We start from the raw sequence: 25,735 nt of genomic DNA, 5'->3' as shown, positions 1-25,735 counted from the left end.
ACATAAGGGTTCAGGCTATTCGGGGTAACCTGCATTGAGATGGCATCCATCACTCTGCATGTGGCTGCTTCACAGGTCCCACTTTCCTCCAACTGAAAGCCCAGTTGCACCCGGTAAACCCTGTGGTGGTGGTTGGCGGGGTGAGTGGGAGTGCTGCTGCTCCCTGTGACCCTGGCATGATGCTTCTTGTTCCTCATCACAGGTTTATGTTTTAATGATGAATTTTGGATGGAAAGGGCGGGAGAGTGAGGGAAGGAGAAGGCTGCCATAATCTGCTACAGATTCAGCATGGCTTTTGCTGCACAAGACAGCTCAGCTGCAGCAAAGTGCTGGTACTCTGGTTGCTGGGGAGACAGACATTCAGATGTGGTGGATGCTGCAGCCATGCCGGGCAGATTGCTCTTCTGGCCCTTTGCTGCCACCAGGGACAACCTCAGTGGCTGTCCCCAATGGTCTTGCGGGGGACAGAGTGCTGAGCAGTGTGTGTGCTGCCTCATCCTGGGGTACTGATGATGGAGCCCTGACATGAGTGTCTGCTGGTGGCTGTGGCCGCACCAGTGCCCTGGATGGACACCCCAAAGTTGGGGCAGGCTGGGGAGAGCTGGATGAATGTGGTGCTTCTGGCACAGATCAGGGGCCCGTGCTCCAGAGCCACAAAGTGAGTCCCTTGTGCTGGCCACAGTTGGGTGATGCTGGTGACGGGTGAGAGTCTGTCTGGGGTGGCAGGTGGCCTTGCCCCTGCTTGGCTCATCCACCTGATGATCGAGGTGGGCAACCCCATCTCTTGGAAAGCCTAGACTTCTCTTCTAGAGGGCACCTGTCATGGGCCACCTTCATGTCCCTGAGTGACCAGGGATCAATGGGCAGAGGCACACGGTGCTATGGGGGTGGGTGCAGCATGTTGGTGCTCTGCCGGGGCTGCAGCCCTGCCTGCATCCCCTCATGGATGTCACCCATCCAACGGCTCTTCCAGGTAAGACCCCAGTGCCTTCTGCCTGTGTGCCCAGCCCTGAGCATCCTGCAGCAGTTGTGGGTGCTGTTCCCCACACACACCTTCTTCCCAGCCGCATGACGGGTGTCCTGCTAATGTTGGGAGGCCACGGTGGGAAGTAACAAACCCATTGGGGACAGCTGCCAGGTATAAGAGGCATCTATGTCTTGTTCCCCTCATGTTGCGGTGGAGATCACTGGAGCCTCATGCTTGTGGCAGCCATGGTGTCACTGCTCCGTGCCCAGCAGCCCTGCTGCCAGACTGGGCGGTGTGGGACAGAGGGGTCAGGCTGGGGTGGACCAGGCTGAGCCTGGATCTGTCTGGGAGCTGCCACTGGATTTGTGTCCCTGGTCCTGGCTGAGGCTGCCCTGGTTTAGCTGGGAGGGCAGGAGCTGCACCAGCCTGTGCCCAGCTCCATTTGGGACAAGTTGTGTGCTGGGGAGTGCTGCCACCTCTGCCAGCCACTTGTGTCCAGGACCTCCTGGAGACAAATTTGTCTCTTGGGTTGTGCCATGGTGGGGCCAGCTCAGCTGTGGCAATGGGGTCCCTGCTCCTTGCGTTTAGGCTGGCTGCAGCACCCACCTGTGCTGGGAGCAGGGTTTTATGCCCCAGGAGTCTAGACTGGGACCTTCCTCTCCACGCATGAGAGCAGGAGGCACTCGTGGTTACCACATGCTCTGCCCACCTTGGGCTCTGCCCTTGCGTGTGGTGGGCAGGAGAGGCTTCATTTGAGTTTGCCTTTTTTTCCCTTTTTTAAATTTATTTTTAAACTTCTCCAGCCCTTCCTTCTGTTGTCGTTTAATTGTCCAAGTTCCTTGAATAACTGTCACCTGCCTGGAGGCAGAATTTGAGACACATCAAAGCTCGATGAGCTTCTGCAGGTGTTAAGTGTACATCTGCTGGGAGCTGGTGAGAGATTAAACAGCAGAGAAAAACAGCTGCTCAGGATTGTCTAAGAGATGAAATGGAAGGGCTGGTGGAGAGCGAGGGAAAGCCACCAGTTTCTGCTTGCCAGAAGATTTCTGCCTCGTGCCTGGGAGGCTGGCTGGTGTCTTGGGTCCCCTCCTGGGGTGGGACCTGGAGGATGCTGAGTGGGGGAGCACTGGGCTGGAGCAGTTCTGCAGTGGGAGCTGGGAGTCTCCATGCATGTCTCCAGTTTTGACCTTGGCACGGGTTAGTCCATCAGGTTTATATCTGTGCATCATCTAAATGACTCTGATTCCTGCCACCCCTCTGGCAGAGTTGGCATCTGGTCATGTGGAAGTGGAGGAGCACTGCCCGGGCTGAAAAGGGTTAAAATAAAGTAGCAAACTTGATGTCGTACCTGGGCTGGATTCCACCGTGGTGTCCGCGGGTGCAGCGTGGGCAGATGAGAGCGGGGGCTGTGGGAGCAGAGCTGCACCCACCCAGCTGCTTGTGTGCAGTGGGGAGCTGCTGCCCGTGATGGGCAGGGACCTGCCTGCACCTGAGGGGTAAACTGAACCTCATCTTTCAGGTGAAGAGGGCAAAAAAGAAAAAAAGAATTTTAATCTTTGTATTTGGGAATTAATCCCAAGCAATGGCATTGTTTGTACTCTTGGGACCAGATCAAGCCAGTGCTTGGAGAGGTGTCAGCAGATTAATCTCTAGCAGGAGCTGCCTGCGTGCATGGAGGAGCATGGTGTGGGCCTTAGCAGAGCACCTGGGGCCTTTGACTAGTCCTCTGAGCCTTATTAAACCTGCATTCAAAGAAGAAAGGCTATTTGTTTTATTTTTTTATTTTTTTTTTAAATCTCAGAGAAATGGTGAACGGAGCCACATCCAGTTGGGGGCCGGTCACGAGTGGTGTCCCCAGGGCTCAGTATTGGGGCCAGTTCTGTTTAATCTCTTTGTCAATGATCTGGAGGAGGGGATCGAGTGCACCCTCAGTAAGTTTGCAGATGACACCCAGTTGGGTGCAGTGTTGATCTGCTGGAGGGTGGGAGGCTCTGCAGAGGGACCTGAACCGGCTGGATCGATGGACTGAGGCCAATTGTCTGAGGTTCAACAAGGGCAAGGGCCAGGTCCTGCACTTGGGTCACAACAACCCCATGAACGCTGCAGGCTGGGGAAGAGCGGCTGGAAAAGGACCTGGGGGTGCTGGTGACAACAGCTGAACATGAGCCAGAGTGTGCCCAGGTGGCCAAAAAGGCCACCTGCACCATGTGCATCAAGAACAGTGTGGCCAGCAGGTCCAGGGCAGTGGCCGTCCCTGTGCTGGGACCTGGGTTGGCCAAACCTCGAATCCTGGGTGCAGTTTTGGGCCCCTCACACCAAGAAAGACCTTGAGGTGCTGGAGCGAGTGGAGAGAAGGGAACGGAGCTGGTGAGGGGCTGGAGCACAAGTGTGATGGGAGCGGCTGAGGGACCTGGGGGGTTCAGCTGGAGAACAGGAGCTGAGGGGAGACCTTCTGATCTCTGAACTGCCTGAAGGGAGCTTGGAGCATGGAGGGGGTTGGTCTCTTCTCCCAAGTAGCAAGTGATAGGACAACAGGAAACGGCCTCACGTTGCACCAGGGGAGGTTTAGACTGGATATTAGGAAAAAAAAATCTTCACAGAAAGGATTGTCAGGCATTGAACAGGGTGCTCAGGGCAGTGGTGGAGTCACCATCCCTGGAGGGGTTTAAAAGGTGTTTAGACGAGGCTCTTAGGGGCATGGTTTAGTTTTCCAGTTAGGTTAGGGTTGGACTCAATGATCCTGAGGGTCTTTTCCAACTGAAGTGATGATACTATGTTTCTATTCTGTGATTCTAAACACAGTAGTAGGCATTTTGTTGCATAAAGTATCTCCTTTCTGTATCTTAGAAAAAACCCAACCTACCTGATACGTTCTGCTCCACCTCACTCAGAAACGTTTGCTGATGCTCTAGGTGAGCTGGGTGTGGGATGCGGGGCCACTCCAGCGAGCAGCATCTCCCCTGCCACCCAGCATGGCCTGAGCGGGGGTGCAAGGGACGGTGGGGACCTTTGGGACAGCAGCCTCTGGACACCCAACTGCAGGTATCTTGGGCTACTTTAATGCATGGGACCTGCTGTGCCAAGCTGCAAGGTGGCTGCTACTGCAGGGTTGAAAGCTTGTGGAAGCCTCTCAGCTTTTTTAATGAGACTTTGGAGCAACGTGCTTGCAGTTGCATTGATTTCTTGCAGCACTGATGATTAATTGGATTTTCAGGTGCCAAGTGAAAGGAGAAGTTTGGTTTGCTCTGTAGCTCTGACCCATGAGAGGTCAGACATCTGCTAGAGACACTGGTGCTGGGAATAGTTTAAGGAAGCCCCATGAGGTCTATTTTCCAGTCTTGATTTTGTATGGTTAATACAGCAATTTCCTGTTCCTCTTTCCAGCTAGCCAATCTGTCTTCACTCAGAAGTGAGATGGACTGCAGTATAAATTGCAGGCCGTGTCCAAAAAGACATTTGCAAGAACAATTCTCTTCCTTTAGCTCCAGCTTCTGGCTGTTTCACTTTTTGATCTACTGTTCTTCCTGCAAACGTGTAGCATTTCCTTCCCTGCAAAGAAATTTTGGGATGTTCAGGGGGATCTTCCCAAGCAGATTGGCCTCTGTCAATTGGGAAGCAACAATGATACTGAGGCTTGTCAATTGCCCTTTACAGCCTGAGAGGGAGCCAAGCTGTGGAGGATGATGCTCACTGGAGCAGGGAGCAGGGGCTCAGATGCATCAGTGTCCCTGGGAAAGCGGGTTGTGCAGTGCTGCGGGAGATGCTCGTTCCCAGTCAGCCAGGCTGGCTGCTTGAGGCGGGCTCAGACAGCCTGAAGTGGTTTCCATTTGTTCTTTTCCTTTCCCTGTCTAGCATTTATCAGCCTCTGGAGACAGCAGCTGGACATGAGATGGAAGGTCTGTCTCATCTAGAAGTGTTGCTCCCTTTCCTGTAGGCACTGGGTTGGAGCAAGGCTGGGGGCTGAGATGCGGGGGCTGCTGGGATGTGAGGACAAATTGCACCAGAGCCCATCCCCAGCATAGCCAGGCCCTGGTGCTTCAGCAGGAACGGGGAGGCTGGTGGATGCCAGGTGGAGGTTTCTGGTCTCACCTCTGCCACCAGAGCCATTGCAGCAGAGCTGGTGCTGCTGGCAGGGATGTGCAGGCGAGGTGGCTCCTGCGGGATGCTGGTTGCTAAGAAACCGGCAGAGGTGGAGCTTTCTGGGTACCATCCCCAGCGCTGCTGCCTGTGTGCTCTGGTGTTGCCTGCGTCCTCGCCAGGCAGCACAGTGGGAGCTTGGGCCAGCCACAGCACACTGTCCAGGGGCAGGGGGGCATCCCAGGGTGTCTCTGGGCATCACTGAACCCTGATTTGGAGTTTCTCTGCCCTGGATCACTAACACCATCCTAGGGAAGGAAGTTGTCTTGAAACTCCGTTGACCCCTTTGTTTGGGGCTTCTACCTCAGTGCTGCTTCCCTGCCCTGGTCTGCTGTTTCGCACCAAAACAGGGCATAAAGCACAGAGCCCCAGGACTTCTGCACCTGTGGGTCATGTACAGCCCCTTATCTGGGCTGGGGGCTGTGGATGCGGGGTGGGCTGGCTGTGGAATGCCGGGGAAGCATGTTTCCCCTCTGGGACAGTTGTGCCAATGGAGCCTGGGTACCTTTGGTCCTTCTTAGGGGTTGGCTGTGTTAAGGCAGGGATGGTCAGGGTGGTATGGGAAGGCTGGGTGGTGCAGAAGGGTTTGGGGAGGAGTCGGTGGCCGTGCTGCTCACGTGTCCCTACTCAGGGCAACTACAACCCTGCCTGGGTAAGGTATGGCTTTGGGTCCCTTTTCTTTATGACCTTCCTGAGGCTGGGTGTTTGTAAGGCACTTGGAAAGTGTTTGGATCAAATGGCATTGTGCAGTGTGAGAAGGAGCTGTATCAATGACTGTTCAGGGGCTGGAGGATGCGGAGGTTGCTCTGGGTGGTGGCTTAAACCCTTCAGTGCATCCACAGGCCTGGTTTGCCATGTGCCATTGCATTGGAGAATGTTGCATGCTGATTGTTAAGCAACCTGCTTTCTCCCTGTCCTCTCCTGTAATATTCCCACCCATAGCCAGTGCTTCTTGCTGGACCTTTGCTGGAAGAGCTGAATACCCAGGTGCACTGTCATATCGTAAATCTCCTGTCTCCCTGCTCCTAGTGTGCTCTGAACTCTACTGACAGCACAAGCATGCCGTTTAAAAGGTATTTGCCTGGAAGAGGCACATTCCTGGCTTTACAGAGCTGCCTGTTGTGACAGAGGGGGCAAGCTGGGCAGCCTTTGGTTTTGCAAGAAGCCTTAATGAACTTCCAGACAGCCCTGGGCTCTTTCCTGGGGCAGCAGGCAGGGTGCAGCAGCCAGCAGAGGACACGGGGTGGGGTTGCTGGTGGCTGTGCAGTTTCTGGCACAGGAGCTGCCTGGTTTGCAGCTGGATCCTGGCGTGAGGTTCTGTCCCCACTGCGCCTGTTGCTCCGAGTGGCTGAGCTGCTGCGGGAGCCTGTACTCTGGGCTGCGTGTGGGCTGAGTTTTGGTGTCCCCTGTAAACCTGCGGTTGGTGTGGCTGTGCTGTCACAAAGGTGCTGCATAGCAGTGTGGTCATCCCCTGTCAGGGAGGGGACCGTCAAGCTGTTCCTTGCTGAGACATGCCCCTGTCCCTGAGAGCCAGTGCCAGTGCTGGGCGGTGCAGCCTTGCTGCCAGGCTCTGCCAAAGGAGGCTGCAAGGCGGCCATGGCGACCTGCCTGCGTCTGCCTGCGCGGCTGCATTGCAGATGCTTTGGGGTGGGTGGCCAGTGGGCAGCAGGGATGGCTCTCGGCGAGCAGCGGGGGAGCAGGGGACGGTTTTCAGCCAGCTGATGACAGGTTGGTGTTTCTGCTTGTGCTACTGAGTGGCTGTCATTTGGGGAAGGGAGCTGAAGTGTGAGGGAGCTGAGCTGAAACTAGAGAGCTCTGGATTAGCATTGGCCCTTTGGCATCTCCCAAGGCTATGGGACTGTGGAGCTGCTGCCCTGGCAGCAGTGTGGCCAAGGTGTGGCCAAGGACATTGATTGGACTTGACTTTTGGAGGGGAAAATGTGTGAGATAGAAGGGACCCACGGGTGCCGAGGAAAGCAAAGAAATCCCCAGAGCAGTAGGCAGGCGGGTTGTGATCTGCAGAGAAGACGATGCTGCAGTGTCTGAGCTCAGTGGTGCCACGTGCTGTGCTGGGGCTGATGCTGCCCGTCCCATCTCACAGGCTCACATGGGCCTCCAGGAGCAGGGAGAGCAAGCCGGGGATGAGGGGTGGCTGGGGGTTGCAGCCTGCACCAGTGCTTTCATCTCACTGCTGGACCGTGCCTGGGCTGCACTTTCATCTAGAGAAGCGCAGGATTTTTTTGCTAGGGCTGACCCACCAGTTGAGAGATCTTCATTTGCATGTTAATGACATTGTGTGGATGGTGTTTCTTGGCTTCCTGAACTGACTGCTGCGAGGGGTCACAGCAATTTATTCCTGAACTTATTTATTCAGCTGGGGTGTGTCATTCAAAAGGGTAGGAGTGAAATCTTATTTAAAATGGCCTGAAATTTCCCAGGTCTTGCAAAATGATTGTGTGCCGCTGTGCATGGTGGGAGCAGGGCAGCAGGCAGGAGGATGTGCTGCTTTTGCATCCTGGCAGGCTTGGAAGAGGAGGTGCCTCTGTCCCCTTCCCCCTCTCCAGGAACCCAGCAGAGGCCATGCTCCTCTTCCCTGGTTTTTTCTGGTGCCAAAAGGGCTGGGACCAGAGCATGGAGTGCGCAAGTGGGAAGGAGGGTTTGGCTTCTCAGGACGGACCCTGCTCCGGCTGCTCTGGATGCTGGCAGCTCAGCCAGGGAGGCCGGGAGTTGCCATCGCTGCCTAACTCAGGGCTGCCTTGGGGGACAGCCCTGCCCTCTCCCTCTGAACTTTTTGGCGTGTTAACTTGGCGATGTTTTTTTTTCCCCCTAACTTTCTCATGATTCATTTTTGACCCGTGACATGGTGCCTTTGGAGCTGCAGGGGAGCTGAGCCTGGCTTCCGGAGTGTAGTTTGATGAAATAAGCTCAGGCTGCTTTATTAACCCTGGAGCAGGGGGCTGCCGCCATGGGCAGCAGGTCGCTGCCTGTGTCCCAGGGCAGTGCCAGTGGAGGACAGTGCAGTCTGTGGCGGGAGAGACACTTTTCTGCCTGTCAGCTGTGTTTGCGAAAGCCCAGCATCCTGCTCTGGGGTCAAATGTCTCTGCGCTGCCTGGCTCGCACATGATGAGCGAGCAGATGTCTGGGCTCTTGGCAACTGCTGACATAATATAAATACATAATTGCCCAAACACAGATTCAACACATGTCAATTAAGTCTGAGCTTGATGCAGAACAGCAGCTTTGCCAGTCCCATTCAGAGAGGTGGGAGAGCCCCATGCCATGGGATCCTTCCACGTGGTGGACCCCAAAGCTTCTGGAGGTGTTACACAGGATCATTGCCCTCACATGAGTGTATTGCCACAGCATCATCTCGTCCTCGCTGCCTTTGCTCTCATGTTTTTCCCCACTTGACCCAATTAATTGCTTGGCAGCTCCAGTGTGACCGTTGTGCACCCTGTTGGTGAAGAACTTCTCGTCATGGTGCTCGGTGGCTGCCTCAGCCCTGGGTTTGACTTCTTTCCCCCAGCATTTTTCCTCACCATCCTACATTGATTTAAGGCCTGCTGATAAGACAAGCTGGGACCTGCCTTCAGGAAGGGGCTGGTCCAGGCAACCTTGATGAGACCTTCCTGCCCTCCATCACCAGACAGGCTCTGACCTGGAGGGACAGAAGATGATGTGTCCCTGCACTTTCGCTGGGAGCAGCCTCCCTCCTGTTGTTAGCTGATGGTAATCTCCTCCACCAGCAGGTTCAACCTCATTGCTCTCCCCTACCTGAAGGCAGGAGATGTGGTAGGGCCAGGTCCTCCTGTGCTGCTGTGTGGTGGACCAGTGTTGGTCTGGCTAGCAGGACAGAGTAGCAGAGATCAGCTGGACCAGTGTGAAATCTGCTCACAGGTTGGTGAGAAAGGCATCTGAGGTGAAGAGGGAATCCTCACACAATCCCTGGAGACATCCCAGGCCAGGCTGGATGGGGCTCTGAGCAACCTGATCGGGGTGAAGATGTCCCTGCTCATTGCAGGGGGTTTGGACTAGGTGAGCTTTGAAGGTCTGTTCCAACCTGAACTATTCTGTGATTCTACCCTTCATGTTCCTAGTGTGACCTACTTGAGCTCACACTGTTGTGCTGGGCAGTACAGTGTCATGCTGTGTTGGTCTGACATCTCCTTTCTAAGAGCTTCTGGCAAGTGGGTGAGAGGGAACAAGCTTGGAGGTGATGGAGAAAAAAATGAGTTATGGGCAACGTGTCTGAGACTACATGTGTATTTGGTGACACAGATAGACGTGGGGTGCAAGGCTCAGGGGTGGATGGGGGGACGAAGCCTGCAAGCACCTCGTGGTTTCAGGGAGGACTGGATGAGGTGCTTGGGTGCATGGTGGCAGAGGGTGGGTGAGCAATAAAGCTCCTCCCAGCACCCCAGTGGCCTGCTGCTTCTGCAGTAGTTGTGTCCTGCTGCACGGGGTGCCCATGTGGTGCGGTGCCCTTGCTCTGGTGCTCCAGACCTGCTTGTTGTGTGCACCTGTAAGTGTTTGCTGGGTAGAGGAACCAGGTCATTGGGAACTGGAGGATGCCTTTTCTGTGAGGTGAGGAGGGAACTGCTTTACCGTAACTGGAGAACATCAGAAGAGAGTGTGTTTTTCTGGAAATAAGACTTGGATGGTAAAACATCCATCTGTGTGACTGAGCCAAGTAACAGAGAGGAAATAGTGGGACATGAGGAGAGAACATAGAGAGGGGGCTTGAGACAAGTTTGTGGGCATGAGGGGTCTTAGAAAGCTGTGGTTACACACCAGATGGCAAATCTCAGTGCAGCAATCACAAAACCTTGCTGTCTCAGCTAACAGGGATCTGCAGGAGCCAGGCAAGAGACGAGAGATGAACCCCAAGGTCCATCCAACTATAGGCAGCAAGGGCACATGTACTTGGCCCTCATGGCACAGCCAAGACCCTGCTGGCAGGAGGAGGAACTGAATGCTTTTGGTTTGGACCCAGCAGTGCTCAGTGCCCAGCTGCCTATGCCTCTGCCAGCTGTTTTCTGCTCTTTCTGGGTAGAGCAGAGAGGTGCTCCTGGGGCTGGTGGTTCTGCGGGGACCTCCCTGGGCAGCTGCCTTTGCCTTGGCTCAGTGGCTCTGTGGACCTGCTGCTCTCTGAGGCCCTCCAGATCACCTCTGGGAAGGACCAAGGCTGGAACCTGATGGACCTGAGAAGACACTTTCCCATTGGGGTGGAACGGTGGCCACAGGGGGTTGCTGTCCCTGGGCTGAGTGAGCTGCCACCGGTGTTGCCTTCTCCCCTGTGCAGGGCTGAGCTGCTGGCTTGAGCTCCCTGCGGGGCTGCTCCTATGGAGGGGTCATGGTGGCCTGGGGATGGTGGGGAGCTGCAGAGCTTGAAACAATGCAAAGGCAGAAGGAGCTCAGCCTCGGCTCTTCAGGACAAGGACAACCACAACCCAAAACTTCAGGGAAGGAGATTAAATGAGATGCTGGAGAATACCTCTCTGATGACATGAGGATAAAGCCCTGGCAAGGGTGGGGGTGCAGGGAGAGGAGTTTCCACTGCAGGAGACTATTAAAGGCTTGTCGGGCCGGTATGGATGGAGCTGCTCCCTGTGTGGAGCCAGTGGAATTCAACCACCTCTTGAAGCACCATCTCCGTGCTGCAACGGAGGCTGCTGTGGCTCGCAGAGTTCGCGTGGGGCCCTGAAGGAGTGTTGTCGGGAGTGAGCTTGCAGGAGGCTGTGAGGAGTAGAGCTCCCACGTCAGCCGCATCTGGAGCCTCACCTCTGTGAGTCATCGTTTCAGTGCCGGTGATTCACAGCAGCGCTGCGGGACAGCCACGGGCTGGCGCAGGGCGGAAATTAATTGTCTGGAAGGAGGGCAGCACGAGAGGAGGGGAAGAAGGTATTTTACTTCATCTTATCAGCATTTCCCAAGCCTGGCTGCGAGGTAACGCCAGCAGCGAGCTGCAGTGAAGAGATGTGCTCTGCTTGCAAAGGGAGCGCCTTTTGGTTCCCTTGCTGGCAGCAGCCAGGGCACAGGGTTTGGTGCCCTGGCATTTTGGTGAGGTGGTAGCTTTATCAAGCCATCGTTGCCCTAACCCAAGAGCACAGTGCCCGGCTTGGCTGGACCTCCTGGCATGCTGCTCGTGTTGCAGGCAGCCCCTGCCTCCCACGACCCGGCACGGAGGATGGTGACCTTCCTCCTCCCTGTGAGTGCATGGAGAGGCATCTCTGGTCCCTGCAAGCTGCACTGCAGCACTCCTTGCTGAGCAGGTGTTTCTGTAATTCAGATTAAAAGCAGGGGTCACCTGCCTCCCTCTTCCTGATCCTCAGCACATCTGGTACAACTGTAAATACGTTGAGCTATTCTGAACCAGCTTGAGGATGACAGACAAGTACCATTGTTATGCTTCAGAAATATTGTTTGGGCATCTCTCTGTGTCCTTTCTAGGCTCGGATACCCACAACCTGAGATGTAAATTGTCAGAACTGCCCACAGGTGTAATCCTCTTGGGAGGCTTGGCCCTGTCTTCAGTGCTGCAGTCACAGCTGTGTCCTCTGTGCGCTTTGTCCAGGTTGGTGCTCTCCAGCCTCTGTTTTCCTCCTGGAGGATTTTTGCAGACCAGATGCTTTGCCGCCAGCTGGAGCCTCATAGTGATGTTTTTTTTGGATGCACTTTGCAAGTCATTGAGGATTTTTCCGTTTGTCCCCGGTTTGGGTGTCCATTGTGTCCGAGTACTCAGATGCTAAAGGATGGATTTTCCTCAGCTTTACAGGGAGGCAAATGCTGTTACTTGCAAATATGTATTTAAGTGAGACTAGTAAAGTGGTTTTTTAGCAAAGTAGAGTCAGAGCCAGGTAAGAAAGTTGTTCAAGGCCAGAACCTCCTGCTATCCATCTCCACTGATGTAGCCATTTGGAGGTTGTTTTCTGCTATGGGGCAGCCCGGTGGGGGTGTCTGGCTGCCCACGCCACGGTCCTTCCCAGTGCATGTAGCGAAGGCTCCTGGTTGCTATTTCTGTCTTCTGCTCAGCCCTGTGACTTGTTTAAGCTCCTTTGACACCTTGTTGGTACTTTTGTGTATCTGTGAAATGCTTCGGAGCATGGAAATTTCCAAGTTACAGGTTTCCCCGCAGCAGCTGGAATCCAGCTATGCCGCACTTACATTTTAGGACTGGGGTGCAGGAGCGGGCACTGCAGGGCCTGTCTCCACGGGCACGGCTGGGGACCAGCATCAGGGTGGCTTTGGGACTCAGACCTTCTGAAGTGATGGTGCACTGCGCGGTGATGATGTTGCATTAATGTATATAACACATATATTATAGAGATGTGCTGAATAAAGAACAGGCATGGAAAGCATCCTGGGCAGAGCCAATTGCTGCTGAAAGACAAATGGGGACAGAAAAAGGGTATTAAGCAGAGGGAATTGGAGTAAATCCGTTTCCAAGAACTGGTTGTCTGGTGTGTGGGCACTTGTGGTGCTGTGCTGCAGGTCTGTGGGGAGACGGCATCCCAGCTCCTGGGGGGTGTGAGCTGCTGGGGGGCCGATGGGAGAGGAGAGGGAGGGGAGCATGTGGAGCTCATGAAGGTGGGCGTGGGGCAGCACAGGGGCTGGGGCAGCTCCACTTCTCCTCCAGGCTTGGTGATGTGGCCTGTCCCCTCCCTGTCTCCTCTGTGGCAGGTGGGGAGGGCTGGAGGCTGCTTTGCTCCTTGCCCTTGAGGCTCACCCTGTGTAACCAAGCCCCAGGCTGGTGAAGTTGGGTGCTCCCTCCAGTGGGTTCCTGCTAGAGCCCTGGATCCATCCAGCACATCTCCTGGAGAGCTTTGCATCAGGGCTGGGGGTGCTCAGTGGGGGTCTTTGGGGACCTCAGGCACTGGGACAGTGTCCCAAACAAACTGAAAAATGTGAGGATAGATGGGAGCGAGCCTGACTGGTGTGGGAGGCCCCTGGAGGCTTCCCAGACAAGCACAGCCCCACGGTGACCCACGGACACCACAGCGTGTCTCGCCCTCTGGGGCGGTGGGAGCAGCAGGACCCGTGTGGGCAGCACTGGTGGGTCTGTGCTGGGTTGGGGAGCGCCCCATGGAGCAGCTGCAGTCCCGGGGCAGCACCAAGGCACCTTCTTCTCGGGACTATTCTTTTTCTCTGCAGTAGCCCCAGATCTGCCCACATTGCCTGAGTGCCTGCTGTGTCCCACAGTGTCCCATGATGTCCCCCATGTGGAAGGTCAGAGCTGATGAAGGAAGCTGCTGTGCTGCTCCACACCCCACTGCAGCTCTGAGCTGACTTGCTTTTTCTTCTCTCCACGTTCTGTTATCCCTCTTCCATCCCTTCTGGCCTTTGAAACATTTGTCTCTTACCTTTGATCATTGCCTGCAAGACTTGAACACCTTCAAGGTCTCAGAGCTGTCTTTGCTGTGGAAAAAGCTGAAAAACTCTTTTCTCCTGTGCCTGGGTACCCACAGATGGTGCGTGTGCTTCTCTGCAGCAGCCCGGAAAGCCACTGCACCGTGGGGACCGTGGGGGGCTATTTCCATGCACAGGAGAGGATTCTTCGTCTGCCCTCCCGCTCCTCCCTGGAGCTGTCTGCCCCTGCCCGGCTGCGCGCTGCCCAGGACGCTGGCCTTGTCCGGCTCGTTAGCAGGATGTTGAACGCTGAGGTGAGCGGGGGGCTGTGCTGTGCATGCTCTTGTTATTTAGTCTTATTTGGTGACGTTCTGTGGTTTCTTAGGGTCCTGATCCTGCTTCAATCTGCTGTTACTGGTGGGAATATGGTTCATGGCTGTGCAGCCACAGGGGTGCCGTTGCTCCTCCCTCCTGGATATATAGTCCTTGCGGTTGGAAGAGGGTCAGATGGGGAGAAACCGGAGTGAAGCCTGCGCTGGTGTCTTTAGGCATTCAGAAAGCAAGAGCTAGGCATCCTGAAAGCAAGGGAATCGGGTTAAACCCCACAAATACTGTACTAACAGCCCCTCCAGTGCTCGCTTCAGACTCTAACCTACGAGGTAGGTGCTCAACTCTTTTTTGCTAATACGAGCACAGAGCTTAACTGACAGGGACAGGTGATTCAAGTGGGGTGTTTTGCAAAAAGACTGTTTTGGGCATGAAGCAGGCGTGCTGTGCTGTGGCCCCTGCCCCAAGTCCTCCTTCCTGCTCAGGCTGTGGAAGGCAGCAGGGGCAGGTGTGGATATGGTGTCCCTGCACAGGGTGACCAGCCATGGGGTGCCTGCAGGTGCGCCTGATGGCTGGAGGTTACAAGTAATGATTACGCCTCACCTGGATTTAAAGCACTCTGGGGATTAATGTTGTGTTTTCTCCTATGCCCACTCTTCCCTGCCTCTCTTGGGGGGGCAGCTGGGCTGACCTGGCAGCTGGGTACAGGCTCTGGGCAGAGCAATGGTTGCAGGATGAGGCCGGTCCCAAATGCCTACATCCCCCACCAGTGCAGGAGGCTGGGAGAGGGCATTACTGTGGCTGCTGTGTGATCAAGCCACGTGTGCCTCAGTTTCCCCTGCCGGAAGCTGGGCAAGCTCCCAGTCTGAGGAGGGTGCTGGCGGTATGTGCAGAAAGCCCAGCAGCAAGGTGGTCGCACAGCTCTGCCGCCCTCCCCTCCTTCCTGACCTTCCTGCCGTGATGGAGGCCACATTGCCCCAGTGTTGGGGCTTTGGGCAGGGGGGAACGGAATGAACCTCATGGTAGGGCAGCCCTGGGGAACTCAGCACAGGGGGAAAGTGCTTTCGCTCCAGCATGAGACAAGGGGCTGGTGCTGCAGAACTGCTTGGCAAGTCTCCTGGTCGCTGCAGCCCCCGTGTCCCTACAGTCCCCTTCCCAAATAGGGAAAGCCATCGTGCCCCTGTGGGCTGAAGAGCCAGCCTAGAGTGTGGGCTTGGTGCAGCCTGGGGCTCAGCACCGTGTTTCCACTGCTCTGGACAGCCCTTCACACCAGCTCCAAGCTATGTGGCCTTTCTACAGCCGGGACTGCGAGGCACCTGGGCAGCGCCTTCCCAGGGGGTACAGCAGCCCGGGCACCCTGGCTGCACCCCAGCGCTCCCCTTCATCCCTGCGGGCAGACCAGCGTGTGCTGGAACACAGGGAGTGTTGTCCCCCGCGAGCCTTCAGTAGGTGAGGGATGTGCCTGGTGATAGTGCCCATCAAAAGGTACTTTTTTTTTTTTTAATGCAAGTTTAGGTGAAGTTTTTCAATGGATTTTCCAGCATTTACAGGGGCTTTGCCCCATCCCAAGTTTAATTTCTACCAAATTAGTCAGAAACATTTTGATGCTTGAATCAGAGGCTAAATCTGGGATTGAAGGAAACCTTCAGTCAGCTTGTATAATAGATAGAACTGCTCCATGCAGCAGCCACCTCTAGCCTGGGCAGCATGCCTGGAGTTCAGCAGAGTGCAGTGGGGTCCTCAACAGGGTGCAGGGCAGGCACTGATGCATGGGGACCAAGGCAGGACCACATTTGAAACCTGTGCTGTTGCTGCCTTGTGCACCCTGCAGATTTTTGGGCCAGGGAGAAGAGCATTTCCACAGGCATCTCCATCCCTGTTAGTGGGCAGTGCGCACACAGTGTGTTCCTTCCAGCCCTGTATCCTGGGGCCCAAGCACCTCCAGCTGGGTGCATCATTGCATCATGTCAGGGCTGGAGGGAAGACCCTTTCTGCTCTTGTTTTCCTTAGGCTACCCTGTGGAGCCAGTGCAGGGATGTTTTATGGGGTTCAGTGCTGATCAGGGAGGGGGGATGTCCCGTGGCCTTTGTATTCCCCCCACCTGGCTGGCTTGCTCATTCCACTGGAGCAAGAAGGTGTGGGACAGCGGCAGCTCCTGCTGCCTCCCCCCTGCTTCGGGCAGTGCTCCCCAGGGCAGAGGAGTTTGGCTGAGTTGGGGGAGTTGCACAGGACATGATAGATTAGGTCTTTCCCATCATGTGTCAGGTTCAATCTGAGACATGGCTCGGATCTTGGGGGTCTTTGCTGCTGTCTCTCCCCTTGTCCCTCCTTTTCCTGTCTGTGTTTCGTCTCTGCTCTGGGCTGACTCTTCCCTTTGCTTTGAGTGTTTCCTCCTCCTTGTTCATGTGGCAGCTCTGGACAAGGAGGTTTTACAGTTGTGGGTGCTTAGAGATTGGTGATGCCAGCTCTGACCACAGTGGGAGGGGTGCAGAGAGATGAGAAATGCTGGCCACTGGCTTCACACCCCGTGGCTGCAACCCCCCAGGGTGAGAGCGAAGCAGGGGTTCAAGTCTGGAAATGCCACTGATGATACTGAAGCTGCTCAGACCGAGACCCCCTTGCACGTGGGGCTGCTGAGTCTGTGCTGCTCCCCACTGGGAGCCACAGAAGCTGTGAGCCTGGCTGGTCCCAGGCCCAGCTAAATCTGTGAGGATTGTGCTGCCAGAGTGTCCACTTAAGATGCAAACAGACCAGGCAAAGATTATGGAAGAGGGGGGCTTGCTGGGAAGTGTGGGATGACTGGTTTTCTATTGCCACAGGCTGTTGTATTTCGCTTGAGTGAGACTTCCCCCAGGCTGTCCCGCTCCAGCGTCTCAGAAGTCCCTGTGCGAGGCCGAGCTCATTACCTGCCGGCATGGCCAGTGCCAGCCTGGCTGAGTGGTGCCCAGCTCCACAGGGGGCTCGTGGGGAGGGGTGTCAGGGCTTTGACCTGGTCCCTGCCCTGCCAGTTCATCTGGGGATGGTCTGTGAGCATCCAAACCCACAGGTGCCATTTGGAGAACTCATACTGGTGACCAGTGGGCAGTTGGGGCTGAACTGGTGGGTTTTCTCCCTCTGTATCCAGCATGGTCAGGCTCTGTGTGGCTGGACCACATGGGTGGGTGCCTGCACCCTGGTAGCAGGAGCCTGCCAGCAAGTCACCAATCATTGCTTGACTTGTGCTTCTTCACGTGGGGCTCCTGATGGCTTGGCACGCTCTGGAGTTTTCAGCAGCACATGCCCAAACCAGTGAGTGCTGCCTGAACACTACTTCACCTGGCAGGCTGCCTACACCTGGTAAATATTACCTAGCCCCTGCCTGCAAGCTGCCCGCCTGCCTGCCCAGCCTCAGCCACCCCCGCCTGTGCACCCCTGGGCTGCCCGTGTATGGGGTGTGGGCAGCACCTGCTGCCAGCCTGCAGCTGCTCTGCGGGTGCCCGTGCCTGTGCTCGCTGAAGGCAGGATCCGTCCCTGTGCTTTACGGGCACTTTGTGCTGTTGCGTTACAGGGGTATGAGGCACACGTGCAGTGCGGTACCTAGCCCTAGTCTTTGGTCTGTGGTGTTGTCCCTTCCAGGGGACAAGGAGCCATGTGCCCTGTAGGCAGGGATGCTCTGGGTGTCCTGCTCTGAACTTTTCTGTGGACAAGGACAAAGAAAGGGCTTCTTTTCAGCTCTTTCTCCTGCTACATCTCCAAGCTGACTAGTGACATCAGTGTGTTTTGGAAGTGGTGCAGTGTTTGCTGCCCTAGGACTCATGTAAGACGTGGAGAAAGGTGATGCAGGGAAATGCCTGATTAATTTGGGAAGAAGATGTATAGTGGGTCCAGCTGCTTGCTGAGCAGCCAGTGCAGGAGCTGAGCTCTTTCCTTCCCCAGCAGTGCGTGCGCGGGGCAGCATCCTGGCAGGGTCGCAGCCTCCGACAGCCCTCCTGTGCCTGGCCTGGGATGAGTCAGGTGTTTACAGGCAAGGGGGCGGATGGGGCTGGCACCAACATCCACGTGGGACCTCCCGCCACACCCATGGGCTGCAGTGCGAGCACAGAGCTCCCGGCGAGGGGGGAGCCTGGCGCTGGGATGGGAAGGCAGCCCAGATCCCCGCTCAGCTGCGGCGCACATCAATCACTGCGTGGGGGCGTTCGGGCCGGGGGGGAGGCGGCTCTGCAGAAAGCTCTGCCTCGGAGCGGCGGCAGCGGCGAGCGGTGCTGGAGGCATGGGGAGCTGGCACCAAGGTAGGGCTGGCCCCGCCATGGAGAAGGATGCTCTGCGCTGCTGCTGGCTGCCCACAGGATGCTCTGGGCTTTAGCTGACAGCAAGTGCTCTGGGAGCACCAGCCTGGGTGGGATGTGGGTCCTGGAGCCCGGGTGGAGGGGATGAGGCGCTTCTCCAGCTGGGGAATAGTTTGGGGCAGTGCAGATCTCTGCCCTGGTGAGGAGGAGCGGTTTGCAGTCTCCAGGAGCTGGGGACACCCTGTGTTTCTGATCCTTTACCCTAAACAGGGCAGCTCATATGATTTTTTTTGGTGTTGCTGCTGGACAACACAGGAGGGCTCCCCAGTCTACCCACTGCACCGCGGGGCGGTTTGGGGATTTGTGTGTCCCCCAGTGCCAGGGCTGAGGGCTGGGTGACAGTGGGGCTCGGGTGCTGCGTGTCACTGGGGTTTCAGGGACCACTTTCCTTGTTCATTTTTTTGGTGTCCCTGAAGAATAACCAGGACTCCTCACTGGGACTTGTGTCATGTTTCCAGGATGGCTGCAAGGCACTGCCTATGTTGCCTGTGCTCTTGTCCTGCCTGTCGCCTGCCAGCTCAGCCCCATTGCAGGGCTGCTGGTTGCCACAGCCTTGATGAGCTCCTCCGTCGTTCTTGGGGGCTGACAAGTGCCTGGACTCCCTGCCCAGTGTCACGCAGCCACTGCCACCCCCACAGGGTGCTCCCTGTGCCCAGCTTGCTCCCCATCTCTGGCTGTCTCCGTGGCAGCCATCTGTCCCGCAGTGCGGGGGTGGGCTTTGCTGCCAGGATCGGTCCCACGGGGCCCTCAGCAGCTGCTGAGCGCCGTAACAATGAAGGAGGCGCTTGGTTGTTACCCAGCTCTGTGCACCCCAGTGGCACTGGGACCCATGGAGACTTGTTCAGGCACTCAGCGTGGGGCTTTGCAGACTCCTGCCTGCCTGTGTCTTCTGCAGCATCATGCATGGGCAGCGTCCTCAGCAGGGAGCGAGAGGGCAAAGCAGAACCCAGGAGCAAAGGGGGATGCTCAGCCTTGAAAACCAGCCCAGCAGCAGGGAGTGAATGGGCAGGGGGAAGGGGAAAGCATGCTCGGGTGAAACACCATTTGGAGGTAGCAGGGAAGGAAAAGCTCGGGGAGGGGCGTGCTGCGGAGGCTGGAGTTGGGATGTACTGGGGAAGTGCGGGGGCAGAGTGTCTGGGAAAGCCGTGAAATCCGCACTCCAGCTTGAAGTGGGGGGAAGAGGAAAACACCAAGGGAAGGAGGACCAGGCAGGGAGATGATGGGAGGGGATTATAGGCATGACAAGCAGATCTACCTCTGATCCTGCTAAAGCTTTCCTTGCAGGCACCCTTCTCACAAGCCTGTTTTGATAGCCTGCAGCTCCAGTCAGCTCCAACCATTTCACCTGATGTCTGCCCTGAGGAGAGCGTCCCCCAGCCCATTTTGGGTCTAGCTGCAGCAGAAGCAAGCCAGCCCTTGCTGAAAACCAGGGCTGTGCTTAGCATGTGGCACTGGAGGCCATGGCTGTGGAGAAGCCCTTCAGCCAGTGCCCAGCACGGAGGAAGGGTCGGGGCAATGGTGCTCGCTGGTCCTGCTGCTGGCAGCCGCTGCCTTGGCAGCTACCAGCCTTGGCGCAGAGCTGCTCTGGCCCTGGCTTCCCTCCCGAGGGAGCATACATGAGCAAGGCTGGGTGCTGGGAAGGGCTGGGACAGCCTGGGTAGGCTGCCCGTCCTGCAGGCCTGAGTACTGCTCCTGCTGGGGGTAATATTTAGAAACAAATGAAATTATTTGGGACAGCGTTTCCACCAATCTCAATCAAATTTGCTGCAGTTGTGGTCTAAACCTCTTCTAAAGGTTTGTGATGGCAGATATGTCCATTAAACTGTCCCTTTAGTAGCATGCAGCCATGTCCTTTCTCAGCCCGTGGCCCCTCATGACCAGGGGGTCTGTCCTGCAAGGTAGGGCAGCAGGAGCTGGGTTTTGCATCTGGAAACCGCTGTGTGATGGCAAGTGCTCCCCACAACTGGCTTCTTTCTTGCTGTATAAAAGTATACTTTCCACCTTTAAATCAGCAGAAGTTCCTGCTTAAGGCACAGAGATGCTCCCATAATAAACATCATCTGCTTTGGAAGCTCTTGAGTGCTGGAGGAAAGGCCACAGGAAAAAACTAGCTCCTGGGGGAGATCACAGAATCCCAGAATGTCAGGGGTTGGAAGGGACCTCAAAAGATCATCCTGTCCAATCCCCCTGCTGGAGCTGAAACAGGTTGTGCTGGCTGCTTCCCTGTGAGTGCTGCCCCGGGTGCTGAGCACCCACAGCCTGGCAGAGGGAATGGTTGGGGTGTGGGCGATCGCGTCAGCCTCGATGGCCTTGTCCCAGGGCTGGGCCTGCAGCAGCCCTGAGTGCAGGTGACCAGGCTGCAGTGGCGGGTGTCAGCCTTGCACTTCTGGCCTGAGCGCCGGGCGCTGGGTGCTGCCGTCCCCAGGGGCTGGGTGCTGCCAGGCTGAGGCTGACCCTGGGTGCCCAGCCAGCCCCGAGCGCTCCGTCCTCGCTGCACACGCTGCTGTGAGCAGCGCTCGGGGAGTGCAGCTCCATGCTCCTGCCTCTCTGCTCAGCCCCACTGTGAGCAGAGAACCCCAGGTAGCAGCACTGCCCACATGGATGTGGCACCAACACCTCACTAGCTCCTGAATGTGGCTGTTGTGGCTGTGCCTGGGAGCGTGGCAGTGCCAGCGTGGCCCCCCCACCTGCACTGACTGTGTGCCTCTGCAGTGCTCAGCTGCAGCGGTGCTGTACCTCTGGCGTCACTGGCTTCCCTGCCAGCCCCATCTCATTCCAGGCGTCTCCTGGACCCTTTTTACCCTGGCAGTGAGTTTGAAGTCACACGTGGGAGACTGAAGCCTTCCCAGTACAGCTTCAGGCCAAGAGACCTGGGGCTTCCTGCTCCTCCCCAAGCCTGTCCTGCCCTGGGAGCACGGAGAGGCTTGTTCCTCCTCCTCCATGTTCCACGCTGCTGGAGCAGGAGCAACAACTAAGTGATGGGCTCCGTGGGCCCTTGCTGGGACAGGGCCCATCGATGCTCAGATTCTCTCTGTGCCCGTGCTGAGCCCTGTCTCCCTGCTGAGGTGTAGGGACCGGCAGTGCTGGGGCAGGGGAGAGGGTGTGCAGTGGGGCTGGGTCATATTGGGAGCAGGGAAAGGGGGCACTGGCTGGGATCCCAAAGCAGAGTGGCAGGAGAAGCCAGGCCAGGAGCAGGGAGATGGCGGTTGGGGGCTCCTCAGACCCCTTTGCTGGGGCTCTGCCACCACGACACTCCGGTGTCAGCTCTCACCTGTTTCAGCTGGAAGTTAGGGTCCCTGGATCAGGCTCCTTGCCTATCATCGCAAGGTTTGACCTGGAGCTTAATAGGCAAGAGTAGGGCTGGCTGGAGAGATGGGATTAATTCCTAGCCTGCCATCCTTAAATAATCCCCATAATTTCATCAGGGATCAGTGCTTCTTTGTGCAGGGAAAAGATAGTTTGGAAGACAGTTTAGAAACCCAGAGTGGAAACCTCAGTGAGTTTTTGCCCCGAAGAGACAGTTGTCATCTTAGAGATTTCAGATTTCAGAGGAAAAATTCACACACTGAGAACCGAACGGAAGTGGTTGGGAATGGTCCGCACAGGGACTGGAGCTGGGAGTATGCAATTGCTTGAATTTGCAGTGGAAAAGCAGCAGCCCTATTTCCGCTGTGGAAAAAATAAACCACTGGTGACCTTTGAAATCTTCTCGTGCTCTCCCCTGAGCGCCGGGGTCTGCTGGGAGAAGTTGTCCTACCTGTTCTGGCCAGGAGAGCGTGGCCCTGGGGCAGGGTGTGAAATCCTGGCTCTTTTGGCGTGAACCAAGTCCCTCTGTGGTGGGGGCTGATCCGGGCAGGCTGAGCCCGGCTGCAGGAGGCTCGGCAGGCAGACTTGCTCTGTCTTCTCTGTCTGTCCCTTCTCTTGTCTCCTCTCTGTCCCCTCCCACCCCTGGGATCCAGTTTTTGCAGTTTTTCTGGGTAAGGTTTCACATCTCCCTGTTGTGCTGAGGACACCGACGTAGGTGGGACATGAGCTGTGGTGTGAGATACGTTTTCTTTGTGAAAGGAAGTCAGAACGTTTGCAGATGACACCCAGCCGAGTGGTGCAGTTGACGTGCCAGAGGGATGGGATCCAGCCAGAGACCTTGTCAGGGTGGAGGGTGGGCCCATGGGAACCCCCCTGCCGTGCTGGTCCAGCTCTGGGTCCTCAGCACAGGACACACATGGACCTGCTGCAGAGGGAGCAGAGGAGCCACAGGAATGACCGGAGACTGGAACAGCTCTGCTGGGAGGACAGGGTGGGAGAGCTGGGCTGTTCAGCTGGAGAAGAGAAGCTCCGAGGGACCTTAGTGTGGACTTTCCAGACTTAAATGGGGCCGATAAGAAAGGTGGAGAAAGACTTTTTACCAAGGCCTGTAGTGACCAGATCAGGGGCAATGGTTTTAAACTGAAAGAGGGTAGGGTTAGGCTGGATATAAGGAATAAATGTTTTGTGATAAAGATGGTGAGACAGTGACCCAGTTTACCCAGAGGAGCTGTGGATATCTCATCCCTGGAAATGTTCAAGATCAGGTTGGATGGGGCTTTGTGCAACCTGATTGAATAAGGCTTGGACTAGGTGGTCTTCGAAGGTCCCTTCCAACCCAAATCCTTCTGTCATTCTAAAAGTGGACTTTCCCTACCTGCCTTAGGTCATGGTCCTGACGGGGCTCTTGCTCTCCCATATCTGCCTTTAGGTAGTTGGGACTTATAGGAGGTGATGGTGGTGGGATGCCACCAAGCAACTCCTCTAGCCCCAGGGTGGCCAGGTCAGGTCCATGGCCTGGAGCTGTGCTGCGACCTCAAACCTTCGTTAGTGGTGCCAGGGCTGCGGCAAAGCCGCCACCCGTTTGGCAGCTCCGGGAGAAGCCAGCCCCTTGCCCATGCCACGTGGGCTGTCATTCCAGAAACGGGGATCAGAAATATCCTGTATGGGCTTCCATACTCCGTAAAAGTGCAGTTTTTCTGGTGTTGCAGGCATTACTCAGGGCTGCTTATGTGGCTTCTGTGTGAGCAAGGTGGGTGTTGCAACTGTGGGCAGATGCTGTCAACAGAGCCAGCTCATCCAGCTGCAGCCCTCAGATGCTCTGGCGCCAGCGGTCCCAGCTGATCCCCGAACTGGAGCCCAGTGATGGGCCTGAGCAGCCCAAGTGGTGGGTGGGTGACAGTCACAAACGCTGCTCAATGACCTGTGTGTGCGTGGACCATCCCAGGAGCCCTGCCAGCCCCACACAGCATTAGCATAAAGGTTTCAAAACCAGAAAGGTTGCAAAGCATGTTACTGAGCAGCCCGGCACAGAGAGTGCCTTCCCCTCCGCTGTTCTGAACCGCAGGTTTGTTTTTGCGTCTTGCACAGGACAGGCAGCGGGGCTGGAGGCAGGTTTTGCTCTGCTGCTGCGCAGGGTCCAGCTGCACCAGCTGTGGGAACCCAGCATGCTGCTGCTGCTGGGAAATCCAGAGGGGGAAAAAACAGCCATCCCAGACGCAATATGTACAGTTGTCCATGTTTGCAATTTCCTGTCAGTGCAGCCTTTAACCTGACTCACAGCTTGGTTTTTCCTGCCAGAATAAACCCTTCCACTTATAAAAAATACTAGTGAAGGTACCAAGGGCCCTGGTGCTCAGGGGGCTGTGACCAGCGCTGCTCCCTGCTGTGAGTGCAGTGACTCCACTGGGTCCCTGCCACTGCTGTCCCTCCCCACTGCTGGTTCTTATCTGGTTCATCTGGCATGAAATCCTGACAATCTGTGCCACTGACCCTTTGCAAAGCCCCCCCCCGGTGCGGCCAGGGAGCTGTGTATCTGGCAGCAGATCTGCGTATGCAGGCAGTGGGGCAGAGACCAGCAGGTCCCACACTGGCCCATGCAGCTGGGGCATCCCTGGCTGCCTGGCTGGCATCCTCCATCCCCGTATGCTTGGGTGACACCTCCTGTCTCTCCTTGTATGTGGCAGAGCAAGGTGACCAGCGGCCATGACGACAGAGACAGGCCCTGGTTCGGAGGTGAAGAACGCGCAGGAGGAGGCTCCGCAGCAGCAGCTGGAGGCGGCCGTGCACGGTCCCACCGCCGCAGCTGCCAGCCCCGCCGGCCGGGACGCTGAGGCCAACCAGAAGGCTGGGGCACAGTCCGATGCCCGAAATACAGAACCAGTGAGTTGGTGATGGCTGAGTGTCGTGAGACGCGGCAGAGAGGAAGGCACAGCTGGGGACTTGCCACCACTCTGGGCTGCCCGTTGCTGTGTCCTTGCTGCAGTGTGGGAGCTGCAGGAAACCTGGCGAGGTGGGCAGCTCTGAGGGAACATCCTGGAGCAGAGTCCCCTGCAGCCAGGGCAGCGATGGGCTCTGCTGTTTGCCGCCCAGCGGCCTGCACGAGTCCTTGTGGGCAGGACAGGCAGAAGGAACAGTCCGGCAGCCTGAAGCATCGGCTGTGCTGGAAACGGCACTGCCATGGCTGCTGGCCAGGGCCAGGGGAAGAAGCAGGTGGCCCTGTGTTCCAGGGCTGGGGTACTCCTGGCAGGGCTGGGAGCAGTGGCTGCACCCCAATGTCAGCCTTGGAGCAGCCGGGAAGCTGTGCTGCACAGTTCTGCCCTGACCGGTCATCAGCCTCTTCTCCATCAGCTTCCCTCTTCTGCCTACTGTGGGAGGGCTTTTCCCAGCTGTCTGTCCATCCATCCTGGCAGTGGTGCCCACTGACCCTGTGTGTCTCCTCGCTTCAGGGCACAGAGATGGAGGAGAAGGACTACAGTGAGACGGATGGGCTCTCTGACAAAACAACCCCCAGCAAGACCCAGAAGTCACCCCAGAAAACCACCAAGAAAGTGAAGAGTGCTCTCTGCAGAGTGACTCTGCTTGATGCTTCTGAGTATGAATGTGAGGTGGAGGTGAGTCCCAGCTTCAGGGGGCTGTGCTGGCACCAAGGAGGGGACGCGTCCCAGCCCAGAGACCCTGCCCACCCCAGCAAGTCCTCGATGTCAGGGCTCTTCCAAGGACAGCTTTGTTGTATCTCTCTCCTAGGTAAAGAATCCAGAGAAACAGACATTTAAGTTGAAATTTCAAAATAAGGAAAAAAACCTGGAAAGACAGACCCTCTCATGGAATTTCAGCCCAGTGAATCCAAATTTGGCAGCTACTCCCAGTAGAAAACAGTGTCTAAAAAGCAGAAGCTTCATGGATGGGGGATAGAGCTGCCTCACAATGTGTACATGACACATCCGTGTGCCAGCCTGTCTGCCAACACCTCAGGAGCGCAGGTGTCCCGTGTGCTAAGGCGCAGGATGCGTGTGCACATGTTGGTGTGAAGAGGCTGACACGCGTGGAGCCTCTCGGCTGCCCCAGGCGGGTTTGCATCCACCCTCTCTGTGTTCATCTTCTCATCCCTTGCTGTCCCTCCCCATAAAGCCATCGGGCCAGGGACTGTGTGGGGAGGCGTCAGAGCCTGGCAGCGAGGTGTATGTGTGCATTTGTACATAGGGTGATACACGTCCACATCCTTGTAGCTGCATCCTCCTGTGTGCGGGCAGGGTGGTTCTGCACCCCGCTCTGGGGGTGTGGGCCACCTGCTATTTGTGCAGCGTCACAAGCGTGTGGCGCGGGTGTG

The 25,735-nt window shown here is 56.5% G+C and overlaps 1 protein-coding gene across 11 annotated transcripts in view; it reads left to right on the top strand.

Moving 5' to 3' along the window:
* The window catches only part of EPB41L1 (erythrocyte membrane protein band 4.1 like 1), a 70,449-nt gene that overhangs the window by 15,403 nt on the left and 29,311 nt on the right, over positions 1 to 25,735 (top strand). For 10 of the 11 annotated variants that reach the window (XM_065850008.2, XM_065850004.2, XM_071815664.1 and 7 more), the window contains exons 3-4: positions 24,093 to 24,288; positions 24,855 to 25,019. In XM_065850008.2, coding sequence (XP_065706080.1) covers positions 24,112 to 24,288; positions 24,855 to 25,019 — 342 coding nt within the window. In that variant the 5' untranslated portion in view covers positions 24,093 to 24,111. Of the gene's footprint in view, positions 1 to 13,593; positions 13,765 to 24,092; positions 24,289 to 24,854; positions 25,020 to 25,735 lie in introns of those variants that run through there. The other variant, XM_071815661.1, reaches the window with a different exon arrangement.

Source organism: Patagioenas fasciata, chromosome 16 (assembly GCF_037038585.1).
Source record: "Patagioenas fasciata isolate bPatFas1 chromosome 16, bPatFas1.hap1, whole genome shotgun sequence".
Lineage (NCBI taxonomy): Eukaryota > Metazoa > Chordata > Aves > Columbiformes > Columbidae > Patagioenas > Patagioenas fasciata.
The sequence above is the reverse complement of the archived record's forward strand: the minus strand, read 5'-3'. Positions and strand labels throughout refer to the sequence as shown.